General features: G+C 46.5%; 1 protein-coding gene across 1 annotated transcript in view; it reads left to right on the top strand.

The window, feature by feature from the left end:
- The window catches only part of LOC142483768 (ankyrin repeat and fibronectin type-III domain-containing protein 1-like), a 161,064-nt gene that overhangs the window by 3,424 nt on the left and 136,331 nt on the right, over positions 1–21,309 (top strand). Inside the window, exons 2-3 of the mRNA XM_075583751.1 lie at positions 10,546–10,740; positions 16,938–17,051. Coding sequence (XP_075439866.1) covers positions 10,546–10,740; positions 16,938–17,051 — 309 coding nt within the window. The remainder of the gene's footprint in view (positions 1–10,545; positions 10,741–16,937; positions 17,052–21,309) is intronic.

Raw genomic sequence — 21,309 nt, 5'->3', positions numbered from 1 at the left:
AGTGCAAGATCTTTGTAACACTTTCCTGTTTGGGATAATTGGTTGCCAATGTTCCCAGCTTGTTTGAGCTGCAAACTGTAACAATAGATAAAGTTACCTTAGTAAAGTCAGTATACATTGTAGCTGCTGAGTTACACTGACTGAAGGATTGATTAAAATTGAAAGGCGGCCATTTACAGAACCCTGGGAAGCAGGCTCACAGGAGAACCAATCGATCGGCAGCTTAGGTAATTCGTTTTTAGCTCTTTTTTAGTGCCCCTTGGACTGCCTCTTTAATGTTAAGTTATACCTAAACTTGGCGTTCCTATCCAGACACTGAGAGAGGGCTTCCGCAGTCTGGACAGTTGTAACACCACTATTAGTCATAATTTAAATAACACAGGGTTATTTACTCTCTCTCTCTCTCTCTCTCTCTCTCTCTCTCTCTCTCTCTCTCTCTCTCTCTCTCTCTCTCTCTCTCTCTCTCTCTCTCTCTCTCTCTCTCTCTCTCTCTCTCTCTCTCTCTCTCTCTTTCTCTCTCTCTCTCTCTTTCTCTCTCTCTCTTTCTCTCTCTCTCTTTCTCTTTCTCTCTCTCCTCCTCTTTCTCTCTCTCTCCCTCCTCTTTCTCTCTTTCTCTCTCTCTCCTCTTTCTCTCTCTCTCTCTCCTCTTTCTTTCTCTTTCTTTCTCTCTCTTTCTCTCTCTTTCTCTCTCTCTCTTTCTCTCTCTTTCTCTCGTCAGAGCGCTGTGCTGCCCATGGACGCAGTCTCCCTAAGCGCTCAGACTTTGCCACTGCACACACTTCTCCGAGAGCAGTTTCTACCTAGCAGAGACAGTATCATTATGTATAAGAGAGTTAGATAGAGCACTGGAATTTATATATGGGTGCTGTTGACCTAACCATCTTTATGATATCTAGAGACAGGACTCTTTCAGAGTCTAGAGAGGGTGTGCTTTACCCCAATTAACTATTTATGTGCTCAGTTTAACCACCATTTCTTGTGGGGCACATATATAAGGAGCCTCACCCACCTAGAACTGAGGCGCTGTCTACATAAGTGGTGATAGTGCCGTGGTAGTGCAAAAAATATATACAGTATATACAATAAGTGAATAATAAAGTGCAATACAATACAAATGCTCGTCCCAAATAGGATCCTCATTAGATCCTCATGGAAGTAGATGGGTGTAATGCGGGCAGCGCAGATGCTAGTATACAGGATAAATAAAAGAAAAGCATATATAATGCTATTGTGTACTCAATGTGACACAGTGTGCGTAGTGTGCAAATGGGTGATAAGGGACAGTGGTAATATAGAATGGGCAAGACTATTACTCACATGGCCATGTGACAGCAAAAAGCCCAAAATGGTATCTTTGGGGGGTGTCCCTCAGAGTCCCTCAATCAGCAACTTGATCACAAGTGGGAGGTGTATGTGTGTTCTCGCTCACTTATCCCCTGGTCAGTGACTTGGATATCAAGTGGGAGGTGTGTGTGTGTTCTCCCAGTTCTGGTTTCAAATGGTGTCTCTCGGTGTGGGATAATACACACAGAGGAGTTCTCCTCTTCCTTTTCCCGTCCCCGCAGACCGTGTGGGAATGCAGCACGCGATCCAGCCTGAAAAACAAGCGCTCATTGGGCATGGAGTCGCCATCTTGTCATGGGGTCACTGATGGAGTGCCAGACCCCATGACATAGGGCAGGGACGGCCAACAGGTCAGCTTGGTGGCCCTTGAGGGAAGGTCTCAGACTGAGCCACTCATTGAACCAACTGTGCTGAAGCAGGCATATTCTAAAAACTTTCCCTGTGGTGGCCCACCCCCTGTCTTAGACAATTGCAATGGTTGTCAGTTGTCATTTTTAAAGTCCCAATCAAACTCGGTTTTTACATCACAATTTGTTTCAAATAGAGAAGGTACTTGAGGCCTTAACCCCTTCAGTACCACCTTGCTGGCCATTTAAACATTTGGCACTGTATACATTTAAGTATTATTCTTGTGATTCGCTTCATATGCACCTGTATGAAGACTATAGATTGCATTATTTTTTTTCCAGCACAATTTGAGCTTTTCATAAGTATCTATCTCGGGCGGATTGGATATCATGTGACCAAGATAGGATGCCATAAATATGAGGGGGGGGGGATGACTTATTTTCTTAATATTGTCCCCCGATATCACTACACAAACTCATTCATTTCATTAAAACGAGTACGAAATATGACTTCCGTGTGTTCCCTGATTACACCGATACCAGACATGGACAGGTTTACATACAGTCCTTTTTTGGGGCCAATACAGATGGATTTTGAATGGAAAGCTCGGGAAATTCCGTGAAACGCATAACGCCAGTGTCGTCCATCTCTACTCTTCACCACTAAGGGTAGTTGTCACCCACGAGGCCATTGAAGGGTGGGGCCGTGTTGGTCCTTTCTTCCATGTGGTAAAATAACAGAGAAGGGAGAAAGAGTTGGCAGTGCGAGACCTGATGAAGGACGCTGAGTGCTTCGAAAGCTTGTAACATATCAAGTATTTATTGCGCCAATAGAATGCATCACACTACAGTACCTCCTACTTTTCCCGGTTATTTTACCTACGGGGCCATTGTTATTGTCACAATTTTGCAATCAAATGTTTCAACCGGGATTTCCGTGTCCATGTAATGAAACCCTAGTAGGCTATGCAGCATATCAAGTTACGTTTTAAATTGGTTTTGGTCCCATGTGCATACAGAATTTGGTCAATTAGACCTCACCGAACTAATTTTGTACAATGCTGTACATAATATGGCTATCCAAAGTTTATCTGGATGAGCTAATGTTGCACGCCGTAAAAAAATAATTAAAAAAAAGTTTTGTCAACTTAAAATCTAAAAATAAATACATTACTTTTTTGCTTAGTTAAAGCAGCACTGCAGGTTGCATTGTTTTATCCTTTTATCTTATAGGATTGAAGCACGGGGGTCTCGGGAGCTGAAACTCATTCGTTTCAGCTCCGTGGGCCCTCTGCTTCAAAAGATACTTTACTCCGTAAGTCGGCGCCGGTATCTCTGTGGACTTTAAATGTCCAGGTTGTGTGAGCCAATAGGAAGCAGCAAGGGGTGATATCACCGCTTCCTATTGGCCCACGTGATGCGGGACATTTAAATGACACATCTCATTAGGCACACAAGTGTCCTGGCTGCAGATACCGGCAACCCCGTACGGGGGTTGTGTGGACATTTATGGGCGATAAATGAAGGGTCCCTCTCCCCTCACCTTGCACTCAGATCTTCCCCCCTCCTCTGTCCCTGCTCTCCCCCTGAGCCCCAATAACCAACAATCCCCCCCCCCCGCCCCCCCTCACCCCGCCAAAGCCTTTCATTAACGGTTTGGTATAAAAAAAATTGGACAGACTGGTGATTGAATTTTAAATTAAAATCTATCCACAGAATAATTAATACAGAGGCCAATTTATTTTTCTTAGGGGGAGTACATCAGCAATTAGCAGACGGGGCCAGGACACCCTAGTTTTTCCAAGTGACCAGCAGAGTGTTATTTTGGTAATGGCCCAATGCGAAAACGCTTTGCCTGGAAACCAGAGATGTGATACTCTTTGTGTATGATCCAAAGTGCTTTGCATAGCTGCTACCATGTCACTCCTATGGCAATATGTTATTCTAGGAGTTGCTTTGCAATCAATTATCATCACCCCTGACAGGCTATTCAGCCTAATTTCCATTAGGAGCCAGGGAGAAGGGAGAAGTAGCCACAGGCGAATCTCTTTTACAAGGTTATTACGGTGTGGGCTAATCATGTCCTGGGAGTCTGCAGCCCAGGCCACCGCTGTTTGGATAACTGTTCCAACGTTCGTTTATTGAAAACCTCCAGCAGAACATTGAAGGAATTACTGTAAATCAATTATCCATGTTGGATGTCAAAGACTTTAGACCCTGAGCAGGAGTTATAGCTTGATATATTCCGGTAGCTGCACTAGGCTGAGTATCCCCATTTATGAAATATACCCTCAACATGGTTAAAATGGTCCGTTCATAAGCAGAGCTGCGTCAAAGGAAATGTCAAAGAGAATAATGGAGGAATCTTTATTTTTCAGCCCTGCAGTGAGGAGGCGGCAATTGCGATGTGACATTAGAAGACTTAAGTGCTTTAATATTCATTAATAGTAGGTCCGGAACAGCCCACCCCTGTCCTTACCACTTCTTTTAAACCCGATGTTGCATGGTATAATGAGGAATGTGGCAGGGTTGTCACATCCTAAGAGAAGCTGGAGCCATTAGTAATGTCTCTCATTGCCCATCAGAATGCTAAATGCTTAAATTCTGGGGCAGCACGACCGGGGGTGCAGCACAGAGCCCGATTTACCCAATTGGGGTCCCTAGGCCAGGAACCAGCCCCCCCCCCCTCTGACCCTCACCCCCCCCCCCCCCAAAAAAAAATGTTTTGTCACCCACGCAGCCGTCCGCTCAAACCGAAAGCATCGCCGCGCAGTTATCCGTCAGGGTTTCAAATTAGGGTTCAAAGTTCCGGTTGATGTCGGTGTTTAAGGAAAAGTTTCTGATAACAACGGCAACCATTAAAAACTATGCACCGATTACGCCGTCGGTAAACTGCTCCCGATGGTTAAATAATACGCCGCTGCACCCGCCGCCACTGATAATAATTTTAGTTCGGCGAGCCGTTGGGCCTGGCAAGGGGCCCCCTAAAATGTAGGGGTCCAAGGCCGGGGCCTGACGGGCCTATATTAGGAAATCGGGGGTTCTGGTGGAGTACACTCATTTGCACGAGGCGGTAGCTTCTGCGGTGGCGGCAAAAGTGGAGTTGCAGCCCCATCCAATCTGGGGTGCTGTGCCCTCTCACTCCGCCCCTTGGTTTTGCCGGCTGGGAGTAAGGATGGGGGGGGGGGATGGCAGGGCGACGCAGTCGGCGTTTGCACAAGGCGGTGGGACAGTTGGTGCTGGAGTTCCCTATTCATCTTAATGCTATTGCATTGTAACTGTGTGTTACCCAACTTCAAACAATATGTAATGACCATTTTATTTTGGCGTAACCCCTAACCGGCTGCAGTGACACACACACTCCATGCACACTATAATTAGATTCCTTCTTCCATATTATATGGATTCTCAGGGGTTTTTGCTTCAGCTTGGATTGCAGCTACGGGTCAGGCAATATAAGTGGATTGTAATTAATGGGGCGCCAGGAACGTTCCCTAAAGAATTACTTGTATTTATTTAATAGTGTTAAAATACCTGATAGCCTCAGCTTTGTAGCTTTACTTGTTGTGGGAGTAATGTTTCACAAATACACTATCTTCAAGGAAGAACAGGAGGTAGACCTATAATCCCCCCCAACCCCAAAATGGGCTGTTTGTATTTCCATTTTAGTAGACAATTTCTGGGTGGGTTGAGTGTCTATGGCGTGGTTCTTGTCAAGGTTCGAAGGAGAAGCCACGGGGAGATTCCAAAGGGATGCTGCTTGGTAGCTGGAAGCAGGAGTCCAGATCAGCGGTGTGATGGAGGCAGGGAGCTCAGGAGCAGGCGAGTGGGGTAGTCAGACGATCCAAAGTCCGGGCAGGCGGCAAGCAGAAGAGTAGTCGATCGGGTCAAAGGTCAGAGCAGGGAACAAGCAGCAGAGTAAAGAGACAAGCCGGAATCGATACCAGCTTTTCGCAAGAGCCAGCAGCAGGTCTGAGAGCTTCTGAGCAGCAGTGAAACAGAGAACCTGCCTCCAGGGTAGCGAGCGTGTTGTGAAGCAGTGGAAGACAGGACAGGTGCCTTTTTATAGGCTGTTGGAAGTCAGGTGGTGCCGTCAATATAGCTGTCTACCGAGGGCCTGTATAAAAGGATGCAGTCCCTGTGTGCGGGTCCTTGCAGTTGACTATTAGCTCTAAAAGACACAGCAGTGGCTAACTTCAACGGTTCATCAAAGGCTGTGCCAAACTTGCTACTCATTTGCTTTACCTCTATAGCTGGATTCCTCAAAGAATATAACTATTTACCCTTTGCTCTGCACCGCACTTGCCTCTGCTCAGGCTTTATGAGAGAGACAGAGACAGAGAGAGACACAGAGAGACAGAGACTCTTCGAGGTCGGGTCAGTCAGGAATCCACACACAAATAGTCTTTTATTTCACGGACGGGAAAAAAAACAGGTTATAATACACTCAGCAGTGCAGAAGGTGAAACATAAACAGCATAGATCTGCAACAACACAATGTCTTCCTTTTTAGACTGGGTGAGAGTCCCAGTTAAGCCCTCTGGGAATCTTCTATCTTGCAGGCTCGTGAAGCTCCTTGGCCTTGGTGCTGGGTGAGAGTCCCAGCTGTTCCTAGGGCAAGCACTCTGGGAACCTGCCCTTTCAAACCCTACAGATCAGTAGTTGATTGGAATACCCTATCAGGCCTGGATGCTAGGGTGTGGTCTCCTACGCATGGAACAGTGAGGGAGTTAACCTCCTCACTTTAATGTACTTGCTGGCAAGCGCCAGCGGGTAAAATAATGCATTAGCCCCGCCCCTTCACGCATGCACAATGGTGTCTGCTCCTGCTGGCGTGTTTTGTGTCGCACTTTATTTTTCCCCCCCGAATTTCCTCTCTCACCATATTTACTAGGGCACTCCTGGTTTTTAACCAGCTTTAACTGCACTGTAGCTTTTATAGTGCTCCGAAATTTTAACCCCTTAGGTACAACACACATGACACGCATGCCATGCTATTGGCTATATTATTGTTTTGTTTCCTCTTTTCTCTTATTAGTGAGAGAGATACAAACAAAAATAACATAGAAAACACATCTAGTGACGTACTAAATAACTTGTCCTATTGGAGGTGCGTTGGGGATTCTTTGCGTGTGTCACGCTACCACGGGCCAGCGTTAGCAGTAACGTCTGCTACTTCTATATACCTTCTAATGCAGGACCGTTAAACCCCATCTGGGACATTTGGCCACGGTCAAAACTGCCGCCACCAGGAGGCCTCACCTCGCCGCTCACGATCTCGACGTCGCCATCTTTTAATGTCTCGCCGTTCCAAGGACATTTAAAGATGTCGCGCACGACCGCTGCTGTACACGGAGCGGGCAGATGGCTAGCGCCGAGGTGTCCTGAGGGTGAGTTCTCCTGGGGGCGACATGTGAGGTGGCGGAGCGCCGGCGGCGGTTTGATCGCAGCGAATCGTCTCATTCCATGTTAAACACACGGTCCAAGAAGCTGTGTGATGCGGCCTGGAAGTGGGAGGGAGGGAGTTGTTTGGATGGGAGTGGGAGGAGGTGGGAGAGGAGGTGGGAGAGAGGTGGTAGAGAGGGAGTTGTTTGGATGGGAGTGAGGAGGTTGGAGAGAGGTGAGAGAGAGGGAGTTGTTTGGATGGGAGTCAGAGGAGGTTGGAGAGAGGAGGTGGGAGAGAGGTGGGAGAGAGGGAGTTGTTTGGATGGGAGTGAGAGGAGGTGCGAGAGAGGAGGTGGAAGAGAGGAGGTGGGAGAGAGGGAGTTGTTTGGATTGGAGTGAGAGGAGGTGGGAGAGAGGAGGGGGGGAGGGAAGAGAGGTGGAGGAGGAGAAAGAGATGTGAACAGAGAGAGAGAGAGGGGATGGGGGCATAGTGACTATGCTAGTCAGTGGACTACTTTATTGTTTCCTTCCACCCCTCTGATAAAGCGCCCCTAGTCTTGCAGTTAAATTTAAGAATAGTCCCCCAACCTATTCTGCGTCTGACGGTCCTATACTAGGGGTGCGGTAATAATACATTTACTTTTTCAAACCTGGAGCACCACTACTTTTTCTTTTTTGGTGTCTTCTCCCGGGGGCGGATTGTGCGTGGACGCAACCCCGTCTGCTCCATCTGTATACCTTCTATTCCGATGCCTTGCTGGCCCGTGGGGCATCAAAGGGATTACCCAACTTCTCTTGAAGATCATTCATTCCCATCGTCTGATTCCATAGGAATAAGTGCTTCATACATAAAAGTGGACACCAGGACAGTCAACCACGGAGCCACTGATTGGGCCACCTGTGCTGAAGCAGGGATGTGCCTGTTGGTGGCCCTTGAGGACTGGAGATGACCACTCCTGCCTTAAACCATTACACCATCCACCCCACGTGCCGTACCTGTGGCTGAAATGACACCTACCGTATGCAGACATTTTTTCCAGCTGCCTACATGTAGGACTTTCCCCAAGACCATAATGAGACTGTGTTTTGAGCGCGTGACGGGGGCAGCACTTGGAGACTACGCCATTAATTCGAAGTTAGTTAAATTAACAACATTTAAGACCCACATGTCAATCTGCGAGCGGCAGGAAATTGCACCTTCGGCCCAATCATATTTCCAGTGAAGTATTCCCCTTCCACGCAATGGCCTCTGTGTGTGCTTCACCTTTATTGCTAAACTGTGTCCACAGCACTTATATTATCCTTTATTCCGGGCCCCCTTTAAGCCTCCCTGGGGAGTTGGCAGAGCCGTATCACTGAAAGAGGGTTGTTGTTTCACGTCTCGACTTTTCTATTTATTTGTTTATCTTCCTGTCATGCTTCACGACCGAGGGTTTTTTTTTAAAGTGAAGTGCGACACTATTTAGATTCTTTGATTGACTGCTGAGGCAACGTTCGTTAACCATGACAAATGCCCCCGAACACACAGTCTCGAGTGTTCCCAACAGCAGTAAAAAAAAAAAAAATAATAACACTAAACTCGTTTTCTCGTTGACCTCATCTGTAAATAAATTTAGGCTGAAGGGGGGGGGGGGTTAGGTGTAATCATAAATTAGCATTAATTTCCTGTAATTAATGCAGACATGTGCCCATTAGAACATAGAAAGTTTGAACACATAACCAGGCAAATTTTATTTTCTGACCTGCGCACCAAATTTTCCACGTCAAACGATATTTCTTATTTGCGTCGGAACAGAATAGAACTGGGGGGGGGGGGTTGGGGGGCTGTGCGTGTTTGTTTCAATCGTGCTGAAGCATTTTTGGGCTTAGTGTAGGGGTGGCCAACTCCAGTCCTCAAGGGCCACCAACAGGGCAGGTGTTCAGGATAGCCCTGCTTCAGCACGGGTGGCTCAATCGGTCCCAGCTTCAGCACAGGGGGCTCAATTAGTCCCTGCTTCAGCACCGGTGGCTCAATTAGTCCCTGCTTGAGCAGAGGTGGCTCAATCAGTCCCAGCTTCAGCAAAGGTGGCTCAATTAGTCCCTGCTTGAGCACGAGTGGCTCAATCAGTCCCGGCTTCAGCACAGGTGGCTCAATATGTCCCCTGCTTCAGCACAGGTGGCTCAATCAGGGGCTCAGTCTTTGACTGAAGCAGGGGTATCCTTAAAACTTGACCTGTTGGTGGTCCCTTGAGGACTGGAGTTGGCCGCCCCCTGGCTTGGTGTAAACAAAATGTCATTTAGAAATCCGCTCAATGCAAATAAAATAAAAGAGACACGAAAGAACAACGGAAATATCTATTTGGCTAATAGATAAAAGTGCAGGGCACCGCGGGACACTTAGAAAGTGGGGGTGTTAGTATACATTTTTTGTCATTGTTTTTACTGAAGATGTTGGGGAAAATGCATACAATTTATGGCACGATTCTTTATTGGGATATACAAGGAAGATACAATAAATATTTAAAAAGTGGAGACTTATCAGCAGGAAAGAGCATGAGTTACATACAGTAACATCCTGTCTCTCTTGAGACCAGCAGGGACTATTCATTAATGCAGAAACAGGAGTTGTGATGCCTTGGTCGAGTTTTGGCTTATTCATCAAGTGCAAAAATAGACTTTTCAAGTGGAAAATGGTAATAGCGCAAGACCGGCAATAGAATAACTCATATTGTATATTGTTAGCGAGGGAAATTTACTGGGTCTCAAACGTGGCAGGTTTGTTTGATGTCGGTAAAAGGCGGAGGGGTCTGTGTATCAAAGCAATTATGGAGCAAAACAAGCACGTTTTTCACTTTGCATCAACTACTGTATCAAGAGGCATGTGAGTGCAAGCCAGGCAATAGGTTCTGAGGTCTCCTAACAGAGCGGAGAACAGCAGGATGAGATGGTCCAAGTGATTCTTATCTGCGATCAATTTATGTTTCTTGGTTTCCACTGTATCGAGGTATCTCGCTCACGTTCACTCGTGTGTGTGCCCAAGCTGGGGTGTATTCTTTTTATACCACGTGAGCACACTCACATGTCTCAGACAGGTCTGCACCCCTGCCTTTCCCTATTATCTCTTAGCATGCAATGCTTCTACTGCAGCCAGGAATTCTGGGTAATGACATGCAAATGAGCATCACTTGTTGCTTCTTATCCATTTTAACATGGAACCCCCTATAAGCTTATGCCTGCCGCATTACACAGCTTTTGCAGCACAGCCTGGGTTAAAGAAGTGCAGAGCTAGTAAGCCTACTCACAGACTTTCTATTTCGACCTTTTGGGTCTCATCAGCGTGCGGTAGGTTACCGGCTTTGCCATGTAAAGCCGGAAGTATTATGGTTATGTACTATTTTCATATCTGTTCATTGTAGAGCAGTTGAATATGGTTCGACGCTGTAAACGAAACCATTTCAAGGACGCTCTTTGTTGTCCCTTTGTTGTCTAGTTGTCAGCCTGGAAAGCAGATCCATGCACCTGAGTACATTGGTTGAGGAGGCTCAACAGAGAGTGTGCGAGCTGTCGGCGAAGATACAGAACGAAGGCCTAGGAGTAGACAGCACTGAGAAGGAGAAGCAGCTGAAGTCTTGGGAGTGGAGATACCGCCTCTACAAGAGAATGAAGACGGGCTTTGAGCATGCAAGTGAGTATCTGTTCTAAACTTTGGAAAGTTGTCAGTCTGGTCGCTATGCCTTTGGACACCTCTTAAGATATCGTAAGTACATTTTGCCTGATGGTTCCTGAGCTCAAGGAGCGGGTTTTTGTCTATGTTTGGATTCAGTTCACAAATGACATCACTGACGACCTCACAGATGACATCACTGATGCCATCAGTCATGACATCACAAATGACATGATCCTATCACACAACCCTCAAGCTACCACTTGATCTTGGTCACTCTGAAAATCTAGTTGGCAACATTAGCAGAAATACAGGAGCAGCCAAAGTTCTCCAAGAGGGCGAGATCGTTGTTTGGGACGAGAGTACAATGTCCCACAAACACGCAGAATTAGAGGCGCTCGATCGAACATTTCAGGACCTCGGAAGGCAATTAAACTATTATGGATGGATAGAGAAAGTCCAAATGAGGAAAAAACGGAGCACTGCAGTCACATGAGGGGGTATGCACAAGCCAAAAGATTTAAAATACTTTATTAGGACAAAGGTGAAATATATTCTATTTTTCTATTATGGGTGAAGTTGTTGTGGTTTTAGCCAGGGCGATATCACATTAAGAAACAAAATAAATGTAATTATCCATTTTTAAATCTCAGTATTTTTTGGTTTCTTAGAAGTTCAGGGCACTTCCATTAACTTTCAGCTAGTGCGCTATAGAGATGAGCAAACTTGCCTTGTATTTCCCTCGAACTCTCCAAAAAAAAAAATGTGTTCGGTCGAAGTGAAATTCATTGTTGACCAAACTTTGAATTTTATCGGAGATGAATCTACCAGGAAATATGGGGGGTTGGAGAATAAGAGAAAGTAACTTTGACATAAAGAAAGAGAGTAATGATAGCACTCAAAAAAATCACTGATAATCTAAACAAGATGCAGGGTGCAAATATGAGGAACAAAAGAAGGACCCAATTCCTCCTAAATAATTACAAAGCAGTAATAATAGTTCCAGCACTCGGTGACTAATGCAATACGTCTCAGGAGTAGGTAAATGCCAAATCAAAAAAAGGGTTTAATATCTACACAAGATAAATACACAGAGCAATGTGACACACACACACACAATAATATAATATACACAATGAAAAAATAGGTAGGAAAAAGACAAAAACCCAGGGATAAGGAGTGAAGAGCAAATAAGGGGGGCAGAGGGGGGGGGGCAATGGGCAATAAATGGGGATAAACAGGGGTGCAACGTTTCGGGGACAAACCCCTTCCTCAGGCACGTTCCCTCTCATCCCCAAGGGGACAAAAAGGTACTTACCTTACCCCAATGCCCCAACAACAATAAACAGCACCCCTAACGAACTAAGCAAATTAAAAAACCTCTAAGCAATAAATGCTACCAGAATCTGATATAGCACTGGAGAGAATAACAAATGTAGAATTCCAAAAAATAGTTTAAAATCAAACCAAAGGGTATAAGTCAGCAGACGTACTGTAGTCTCAAGCACTTCTCCTCTCCTGCAGCAAGGGGAGCTGTTAATTTCAGCTCCGGGGACCCCCTGTTTCCTGAGATTCTTATCTCAATAGTGGGTGCAGGTAGCCACTCCGCTCGGCTAGCAGGGATCATATAAGGGCGGAGCATCAAAGCTTCCGCTCCCTGCGGGCCAATAGGAAGCCGTGATGTCATTAAGTTCGGCCTCCTTTAGGTCCACATGACACGGGAGCTTTAAACTTTGGCTAGATACCGGCAAACCCTTTCAGAGGGTCTTTATCTCGACAAGCAGGGGGTCCTGAGATCGACTCCTTCAAACCTATGAAAAAAAGGAGAAAATAAAAAAAACTCCTTGAATTGCTCCTTTATGGCTAATTTACGGAACCCTATTTATTTTAGGTTGGTAGTGACGCTTGGCGCTCCTAGCGTCTCTTATCACACAGCCTCTGATTCCTCCGGATACCCGACGACAACTCTCAATTTCGAGAAACCAAAAAAACATCAGCTTTTCTCATGTCAGAAGCCGGGCTTTAGAGAACACACACAAAGACACGGGAGGGACTGGGAGTTTTAAAGATGGATAACCCCATCGCCAGGCAAACTAGGCTTCTCTGGCAGCGAAGGGGTTAACCGCGACCCTTCTCGTTTTTGGACGCATGGGGAAATTTTGACGTTTTTTTTTTTAATAACAAAACACCTCGGGGCTCTCTCTCCGTTGCCGAGTAGGGCATCTTTCAACAACGTGGTAATGCCTATCCAGGCATCAGTGTTAACCCTTCGCTGGCGGCAATGCATTGCAGCACAGGGGAGGGAAAGGGTTACATAAGAGGTGAAAGCAAGACTCGAGCATGACGTATTTTTCTGGCCGTTAATGGCTGTTGTCCCCAATAATCATTGCCGGCAGGACAATAACCCGATTTAAGGTTTGATAATGCCTTTGTTAATTCCGATTCAAGCCCGCCGTCCTTTTAAGATGGTGTTAATCCATCCTGCTCCATCAGTGTTTAAGCCCCTAACCATTCCATGCAAAGAGAAAACACATGGACCTAGTATATCGTGGGCAACCGCAACACGGCAAAGGGTACTGTAACCGTGCACAGAAAACGGGTGCTCTCAGCCGAAGGCAGACATGTAAAGAAGGTTTTATTTATGCAATGCAAGTTGCAGAGCATTCACCCTTGGAAGCAAAGTGCCTTATAGTCAACCAATTAGTGGTCCGTTTCAGTAGCCCCTTAGAAAGCACACAGTGTCCCTGCCTCGCTGGGTGGTCCCTTCTAGCTGTCTCCAGTTCCCCACGGCAGGCTGTGACTCTGGGAAGGCTGAGGACTGCTCCCTGAACAGGCTCCTCTCTGATTCACGCACGTTCCCTGGAGCGGGTGGCTGGGCCACGCTCTCTGCTGCTTTCACAAGCCCCCTTTCTTTCGCTCTCTTTCCCTCAATGTTGTGTGAGCCACGATTCCAACTGGCACATCATGGCAGCACTCTCTCCACTTCACTCGTGGGGGGGGGGGGGGGTGGGGAGGGATGGTGAAGCTCGTCTTATCCTTATTTAGACCAGGTTTCAGTGACGTCCTCACCATCACTCTGGCTGGCATCTCTGGACTGGTAAAGGCAGATCTCTCTCTATGGCTTTTGAACAACACAGGCTTTTTCATAGTGAGTTCTCGGAGTGGCTACGTGCAGGAGGTACAGTAGCTTAGGGGGTATCAGAGAGGATAATATATATATATATATATATATATATATATATATCAAGCCAGAAATGCTAAGGCAGTCACCATGAAGGCAATTTTTGCAATGAATGGAAATATTTGTGGATCATTTAAGTTGTAATTTAAGGCCCTCCAGAGATTTAGGGGATTGCATTAAGATTGTGGTTTAGGTATTCTCTGACCTTAGAAACCCTTTTTTTCTCATCTTCCTGTATTATAAATGACCTCACCTATTACTAGGGGTACTATATAGAGCAAAAACGGGGTTCAAAAGCCAAGGAGTCTCTCCAAGGTGGAGAGTAGGCTAAGGACCAAAAAAACTTTACTGTATTAGCCCTTACCACCTCTGCCGGGAGACAATTCCATGAAACTACCACCCTTCCCGTGAAGAGATACTTCCTTACATTTCCCCCCTCAGCCTGCCACCCTCCAGCTTCAGATCGTGACCTTGTGTTCCGGGACGCCTCTTATTTTTGGGGAAATACGCTTCCTCCCTATTCCTTTATTTGAAGTCAAGAGATTCATTTTGAACATCGAGCATCAAAGTCCTACAACGTTATCCTGTTTATATGTTGGTAATTTGCCGGAGGGAGGGTGCAATTACCCGTGCCTCATTACTTTCCGGCAACTATCTAAAAAGTGCGCTACTGGTACGCGATCTAAAAAAAAATTTGTCAGTTGTGTCAGCGCACCCCACATTGCACACCGCTGCTATAAAGTACACCTAGTTTGGCGCAGGTTATGGATGTAAGGGTATCAATGTGCATCCCGAATGTTAAATGGGAGTCAAACCATATGCCCAAGTATCCCAATATCAATCTTAATCGACCGTTCTCCAGAATCCACGTGTCCCGTTCAATGCGGTTGGAAGTTGTTTGTTGTTATTAGCCCCGCAGTGTTAGGCCTGGTGGGATTTGGACCTGTGACCTCTGCTGCTCAGCGAAGCAGCTCTGACAGTGAGACAGATTAACACCTGGACAGTTCCGTGGGCCTCAGTTGGCCTCAGTGGGCCTCAGTGGGTCTCAGTGGGCCTCAGTGGGTCTCAGTGGGCCTCAGTGGGCCTCAGTGGGTCTCAGTGGGCCTCAGTGGGTCTCAGTGGGCCTCAGTGGGCCTCAGTGGGTCTCAGTGGGCCTCAGTGGGCCTCAGTGGGTCTCAGTGTGCCTTTGAGCTCATGCTACTACTGCTGCTGCTTCACACAGCGGATCTCGATCAGCCCTCCTTGACACACCCCCATGCTTCCAATTTAAGGCCAACCCTTTCCTCCTGTACCTTACTGGATCAACGTGTTTGTTTGGCTACTGTGACTTGACCCGTGACTACTCTAGCTGCCTGCTTCCTGCCTTGACCTGTGCCTGACTGACCACTCTACCTTCCTGCTGCCTTGACCACTATCTCCCAGCCTTGACCCATGCCTGCTTGAACACTCTCTCTGCCTGCTTCCTGCCTTGACCTGACTGACCACTCTACCTTCCTGCTGCCTTGACCCATGCCTGCTTGAACACTCTCTGCCTGCTTACAGCCTTGACCTGTGCCTGCCTGCCTGCCAATAGTTAACCAACACTCGTGTTTTATCCAACATCTGTGTGCCCCCCCCATCTCACTTACCAGGTCTACCAGCGGTGACAGAAGAGGAGGACTGAAGACCACGGGAGTGGAGCGGCACAGCAGGAAGACAGCTGGCGGCAGGAGAAGAGGACCACGTCAGCGGAGGAAAGGAGGTAAGACAGCGGGCGGCGGCAGGAGAAGACCATGCGAGCGGCACAGGTGAATGACCGGCCGTTCTCCTGTGCCTCTCTGCTCCTGCTCCGCTCACACGGTCTTCTCCTGCTGCCACCCGCTGTCTTAACTCCTTTCCTCTTCTGACGTGGTCCTCTTCTCCGGGCCGCTCCGTGGTCTTCAGTCCTCCTCTTCTGCCGCCTGGTAAGTGAGAAGAAGGGGGGCGCAGCTGTCGGAATAATACTTTCCGTATTATCCGTCATATTCGGTTATCCGAAGCGGTATCGGTCCCGTTTAGGTTGGATAACCGAGACTCTACTGTATATGTACCAGCTTACATACAGTCTCGTTACAAAAGAGATTAGGTAAAGATTGTAAAAACAGTAGTCAATAAAGCAGAAAGAATGCTGCACTGTAGCTTATTTTATATCTGCCAAAGCTGCCGAACAAGCTTTTTTTTGGCCCAAATTCCCCATTCATTTCGTTGGGTAATATCACCCAAAAACAACCCGATTGGCCTTCTTCGGATGAAGGAGCGGATCGGGGAGTAAAGGCGCTGACTGTGAGTTCAAATCCCGGTGTCAGCTCCTTGTGACCTTGTCCAGCAAAATGATAGATTGCAAGCTCTACGGGGCAGGGACTCATGCCGGTAAAATTCTATGTACAGCGCTACATACACGGTCAGCGCTACAATAATAAAATAAAAAGAAATAGAATAAGCCACTGGGCCCATATTAACTACGCGATGCTATGCATTAAGACAAGATGGGGCTTAATTCTCCCAGCAGCAAAACTGGGGCATATTGCACTGGTTTTGCAATATTTTTGAAGCTGGGAGACTAGTAAATGGAGCCCTATACCTTTATGACGCATTGTATTGTATGTCTTTATTTATATAGCGCCAAAAGTGTACTCAGCGCTTCACAAAGAATACAGTACAGGGAATTATAATTATACAATAAGTGCAGCAGAATCGGACAATAGGGAAGGAAATCCCTGCCCCGAAGAGCTTACAATCTAAGAGTTCATTTACTTGACTTGGCTGTAAGGTGCCTTAAGGATTAGAACCGCTTATTAAAATACGGGTCCTAATACTTTCTTTGTAGGGTATTAGCCGTTACACCTTTTCAATCACGCACGGTCGTTTTCTTAAGAGTAAACTGCAGGGCTGAAAGGCAAAAGAAATACTTGAAAAGCCTCGATTTACTTCTCAGCTCCTCCTTTTGTTTGGTTAGGATTTGTGGAGCTCAGTTCTGACGTCTCTTGTCTTCTTCTTCTTTTTTTTTTTTTTTTCCCAGGAGCACCGGAGGCGCCAACCAACGTCTGCCTCATGATAACAAGCAGCACATCACTCACTGTCACCTTTCAGGAGCCGCTGAGTGTCAACTCGGCTGTGGTGACCAGATACAAAGGTACGGCACGGAGTGTTTGTGTCTGCGTTTCCGAAGATTAACACGGGCTGCATTTAGCATTGTTCTGTGTGTGCTTCTCCTAACATATCCCAGCAAATCTTCTGCGCTGCTCGAACGCTCCCTGTCATTGCTTTTTATGGGGGGGGGGGGGGTGGGGTGGGGGGGAGAAAGGGTTTGATTCAACAGGAATCATATCACTAAAAAGAGGCATTGTTTGAGGAGTAGCAGGCTAAGGGGAAATGTGAGGATTCACAGAAGGAGTGGTGGATTGGTGGCATAGCCGCCCGGCAGAGGTGGTAGGGGTTAAAGCATTACGGGAATTCAAACTTGCTCGGGATCAGGGCCGGATTATCCACTAGGTAAACTAGTCGGTCACATGAAGCAGCAACGTTTTGGAGTCGACAAAAAAAAATGGGAATTCCATGTAGCAGCGGGGCAGCTGGGATTGATGTCCCGGGTCTAAGGAGTCAGGAGGCCCTGACCTCCTGCCGGCGAACCTAACATGTGCCAGATCCGCGGAGGTGCCTGCTGGAGGCCGGACCGGCACCTCCACGGACACCCTCTGGCAGGCCCCATCTGGAAGGTCCCCTGACAGGCCCCTCTGCTGTGCGGCCCCCTTCCTGAAGGCCTGACCCCATCCAGGCTGCAGGTAAGCGCAGTCTACACCCTCCCCCCCCCCCACCCCCCTCTGATGTGGCCTATACCTGCTGCTACTCCTCCCCCGCCCCACCAGGGCACATAACTTACCCTCCTCCAGTACAATGTAGAAATCTGTAATTATATATGCAGAATTTGTATTCATACTAATGCACAATATACATTTTTTAAAGTTTATTCTTGGGGAGGGATCCGTGTGTAAGCTTCAACTAGGGCACCTAACACCCTTCCACCAGCCCTGCTTGGGATAGGCAGAAGGCTATCCTAAATACGAAAGATCAAATAGGGTCTGAGGTATTACTAGGGTTGCCAGGTGTCGTGTATTTGGACAATCTGTCCAGTAAAAAGATAGGGGTATTACTGGACATGTATGTGTCTGGTGTTACCTCTCTGGACATAGTGACCCGACCAGCTTGGGGGGCCCCAGGGAGAGAGCCATGCTTGTTGCTAGGGGCTGGGCAGCTTCCTCCATCCTGATTGGCTGCATTACCCAGCAGCAGCCAGTCAGGAGGCTGTGTCAGGAACCTAGGGGTGGGGCCAAGGAGAGGAGGAAACAGCATGGAGTGGAGAGAAGTGGGTGTCAAGTGCGTCGCACCTTTCACCATTGTGTCCAGTATTTTTGGAGAAGCCACCTGGCACCCCTAGGTATTACAGCAGATAGGAAACTAGCAGACTAGTTGGGCCATGTAAAGTGATATGTTTCTATTGTATCGGGGAACCCCTTTTTAAGATTCTATGATACCACATCCCAGTGCGAGAGAAGGGTTCATCGCCATTCAAATTAATCGGCATCAAATCTTCTCCCGCAGAGTGGCATGTTCAAAACAGCTCTCTGTATCATTCACGTGATCACAAAACAAAGATGTTTTATTCGAGCTTGGTACCGTCGCACGGGTTAAAGGGACTTAAAAATCCTGGCACTATTTCTGATTCGAGAAATGCAGATGGGAAAAAGCAGGCACCAAACACACATGGTCAAAAAAAAGTATGAATAAAGGAAATCCAAAAAGAGCTAGTTCCCATAAAAAATATATTATTTAATGGATTCTACAAGAAAAATATAACAGCATTACGGGGTACAGAGCCCCCCACCAACGCGTTTCGAGCGCAAGCTCTTTTTCAAGGATTTTACTTTATAGGCTTTCGTTCAGAGCACCACACATTTGCTGTTCTTCTGACTATTTCTGATTCCTCTCGTTTCTTATCGGGGTAAACAGCAGGACAAAGGGTCTTTTTAGAAAGGCTAATAGTTCTGCTTTTTATGCTCTGAAAATAGAAAGGCAGCAATGCTTTTGACATAAAATCCCTTTAATTGAAACTGGAACTTGAGGTTTGGGAAAGAAATAAATGGTGTTATTCCGGGTTGGTACTGCACCGACACACTTTATTCGAGCAAATACCCAGTATGTACCTGGCAGATACCTGGAATGCGCCGCTCCTCACCTCTGACAAGCCCCGTTGCGTTTGCCTTCCCAGCCTGGGTTCATGCCTGGCTGACGGGCGGCTGATCTGTTAAATGATAATGATTAGGATTTAATAGGCTGCAATGCTTCGCGTGTCTACCAGATGGCATAAATTCATGAATTGTAATGCAGTATATATATATATATATATACTGTGCAGTATTGCAGCCAGCGGGAATAAAATGCTTCAAACCCTGCCTGGAAAATAACCCAATGCACTCGGGCAGAAAACAGTCACAAACCTCAATACACCCGGGTATACCCGAATTCGTGGGACTAGCCGAGCTCGAATAAAGTGTGTCACCAGTGTACGTAAACAGGTACAGTAGTGACTTGTTATTCATTGAACTCCTATTTATTTCAATGGGACTTGCAGTATGACAGCGCCCTGATCGGCACTTCTCCAGTTTAGTGAATAACCCAACATTTTCAGTTGCAACTCAGAACATGACAGTTTCTATAGCATTCAATGGCAGTGTTCTTGCTGAATATCACCATATAATCCCCTGTATATCATCATCATCATCATCTTGTGTCCCCATGGCTGGATGAAGCCTCCTCGATGATCTCCCAGGTACTGCGGGTTACAGCCTCTCTTTTCTATTTTGCTCTAACATTTCCTAATTTCTTGCTCCCATCTTACTTCTGGTCATTGTCTAGGTGAAAAGTAATGTTTAATGGATTCTTCTTAGTTAATTAAAAAAAAAAAAATAAGACAAGCATAAGTATTTTCCAGTCATTTTTGAACGTTTGAAGTTCCCCTGTTTTTGTATACATTGGGGTTTTCGAATGGGGGATGGTGATTGTAAATGTTGTCACTGATGCTAAAGTACTCATATTTATGGAATATTCAAAATGGGTTTTCCAAAGGCACCCGCTACCTCACTTTATTAAACATGTCACTGCTATTTGTTCACCTTGGTCCAAAGTGCCAAAAGTGCAGAGGGAATCGTGAAACGCGTTGGTTTCACTCCCTTTATCTTGTTATGGATGTGTGTTGAGAAGATATTTTTTCAGCATTTGTTTTGCACTCCAGCCTAGAGACGGGCAAATTTTTTTTGGAGAATTTGGATCTGAAGAAGTTTTGCTGATTTTTTTTTTATTATTACCAATCCACTCCGCGGATCCCGCAACCCGTGGACGGATTTGCAGAATCCAATCCGTGGGTCCCGCAATCCGTCCTTAAGAATTCCGCCAACAGATTGCTGAATCCGCGGATTGGATTCTACAAATCCGTCCTCGGGGTTGTATCCAACGGCGGATCTTGATAAATCCGCGTGGATTGAAACCGCCCAAATCCGTTTGGGGATTTTACACCGCGAAACGGATTTTGGGGGTAACACCAACGAAAATCCGGGAAACAGTTTTGTCTCTACTCCAGCCCTTCTTTATATTCGCTGTGCACTGCCATCTTTCCCCAGTTTTATTTCATTGGTCTAATATGGGACTGCACATGTGGCCATCACAAAGTACCTAGAGGCAGATTAACAGTATTCCTGCGGTTAAATCCCCCCTAGAGGAAACGTCAGTGGCTGCTGCCTGCCATGTTCTGATAGCAGCTACTGACTGTCTCTTAATCATGACGCTTGCAGCCAGCTGCTGTAATCGAGTTCCCTGCATGAACCGAGGATCCCTCAGAGACCGCAGTCCTGCCACCATATGTTGTGACTAATGAAAGTGTGCGTCTGTGTGTCCTACAGGAAAGTACTAATGTTGGAGAGAGAGAACACTGCAGGGTTTATTTATCATCGGAAAGACATTCCCTGCATAGCACAAAGAAGGAAATCCAATAGGCATCTTTGTTTCTGAAAACTGAGTCACGCAGCAATGAACTGCAGTGAGAATAGTACTTTTGAATAGTGTATCTTAAGCAATATCTACGAATACATTACTTTCTCAATGACAATGTGGCCCCTATGTATTTTATGTATATTTAGTGCTAACACTGGGATTCGTAGCAAGTTGAGAGCAAGTGCTAGCCCACTCGACCCTCTTGAAGCGGCACTGAAATGAGATGTAACTGTATTTGACATCGGGGCATATACCATATTTAAAACTGTTTGTATGATGCCAGTGTTCAAGCAGCAGTCTAAGTTGCATTCCCTCTCCCCCCTTTAATATGTGCATAAACACAATCC

This window comes from Ascaphus truei, unplaced genomic scaffold, assembly GCF_040206685.1.
Source record: "Ascaphus truei isolate aAscTru1 unplaced genomic scaffold, aAscTru1.hap1 HAP1_SCAFFOLD_367, whole genome shotgun sequence".
NCBI classification, from domain to species: domain Eukaryota; kingdom Metazoa; phylum Chordata; class Amphibia; order Anura; family Ascaphidae; genus Ascaphus; species Ascaphus truei.
This window is presented reverse-complemented; position numbering and strand designations above follow the sequence as displayed.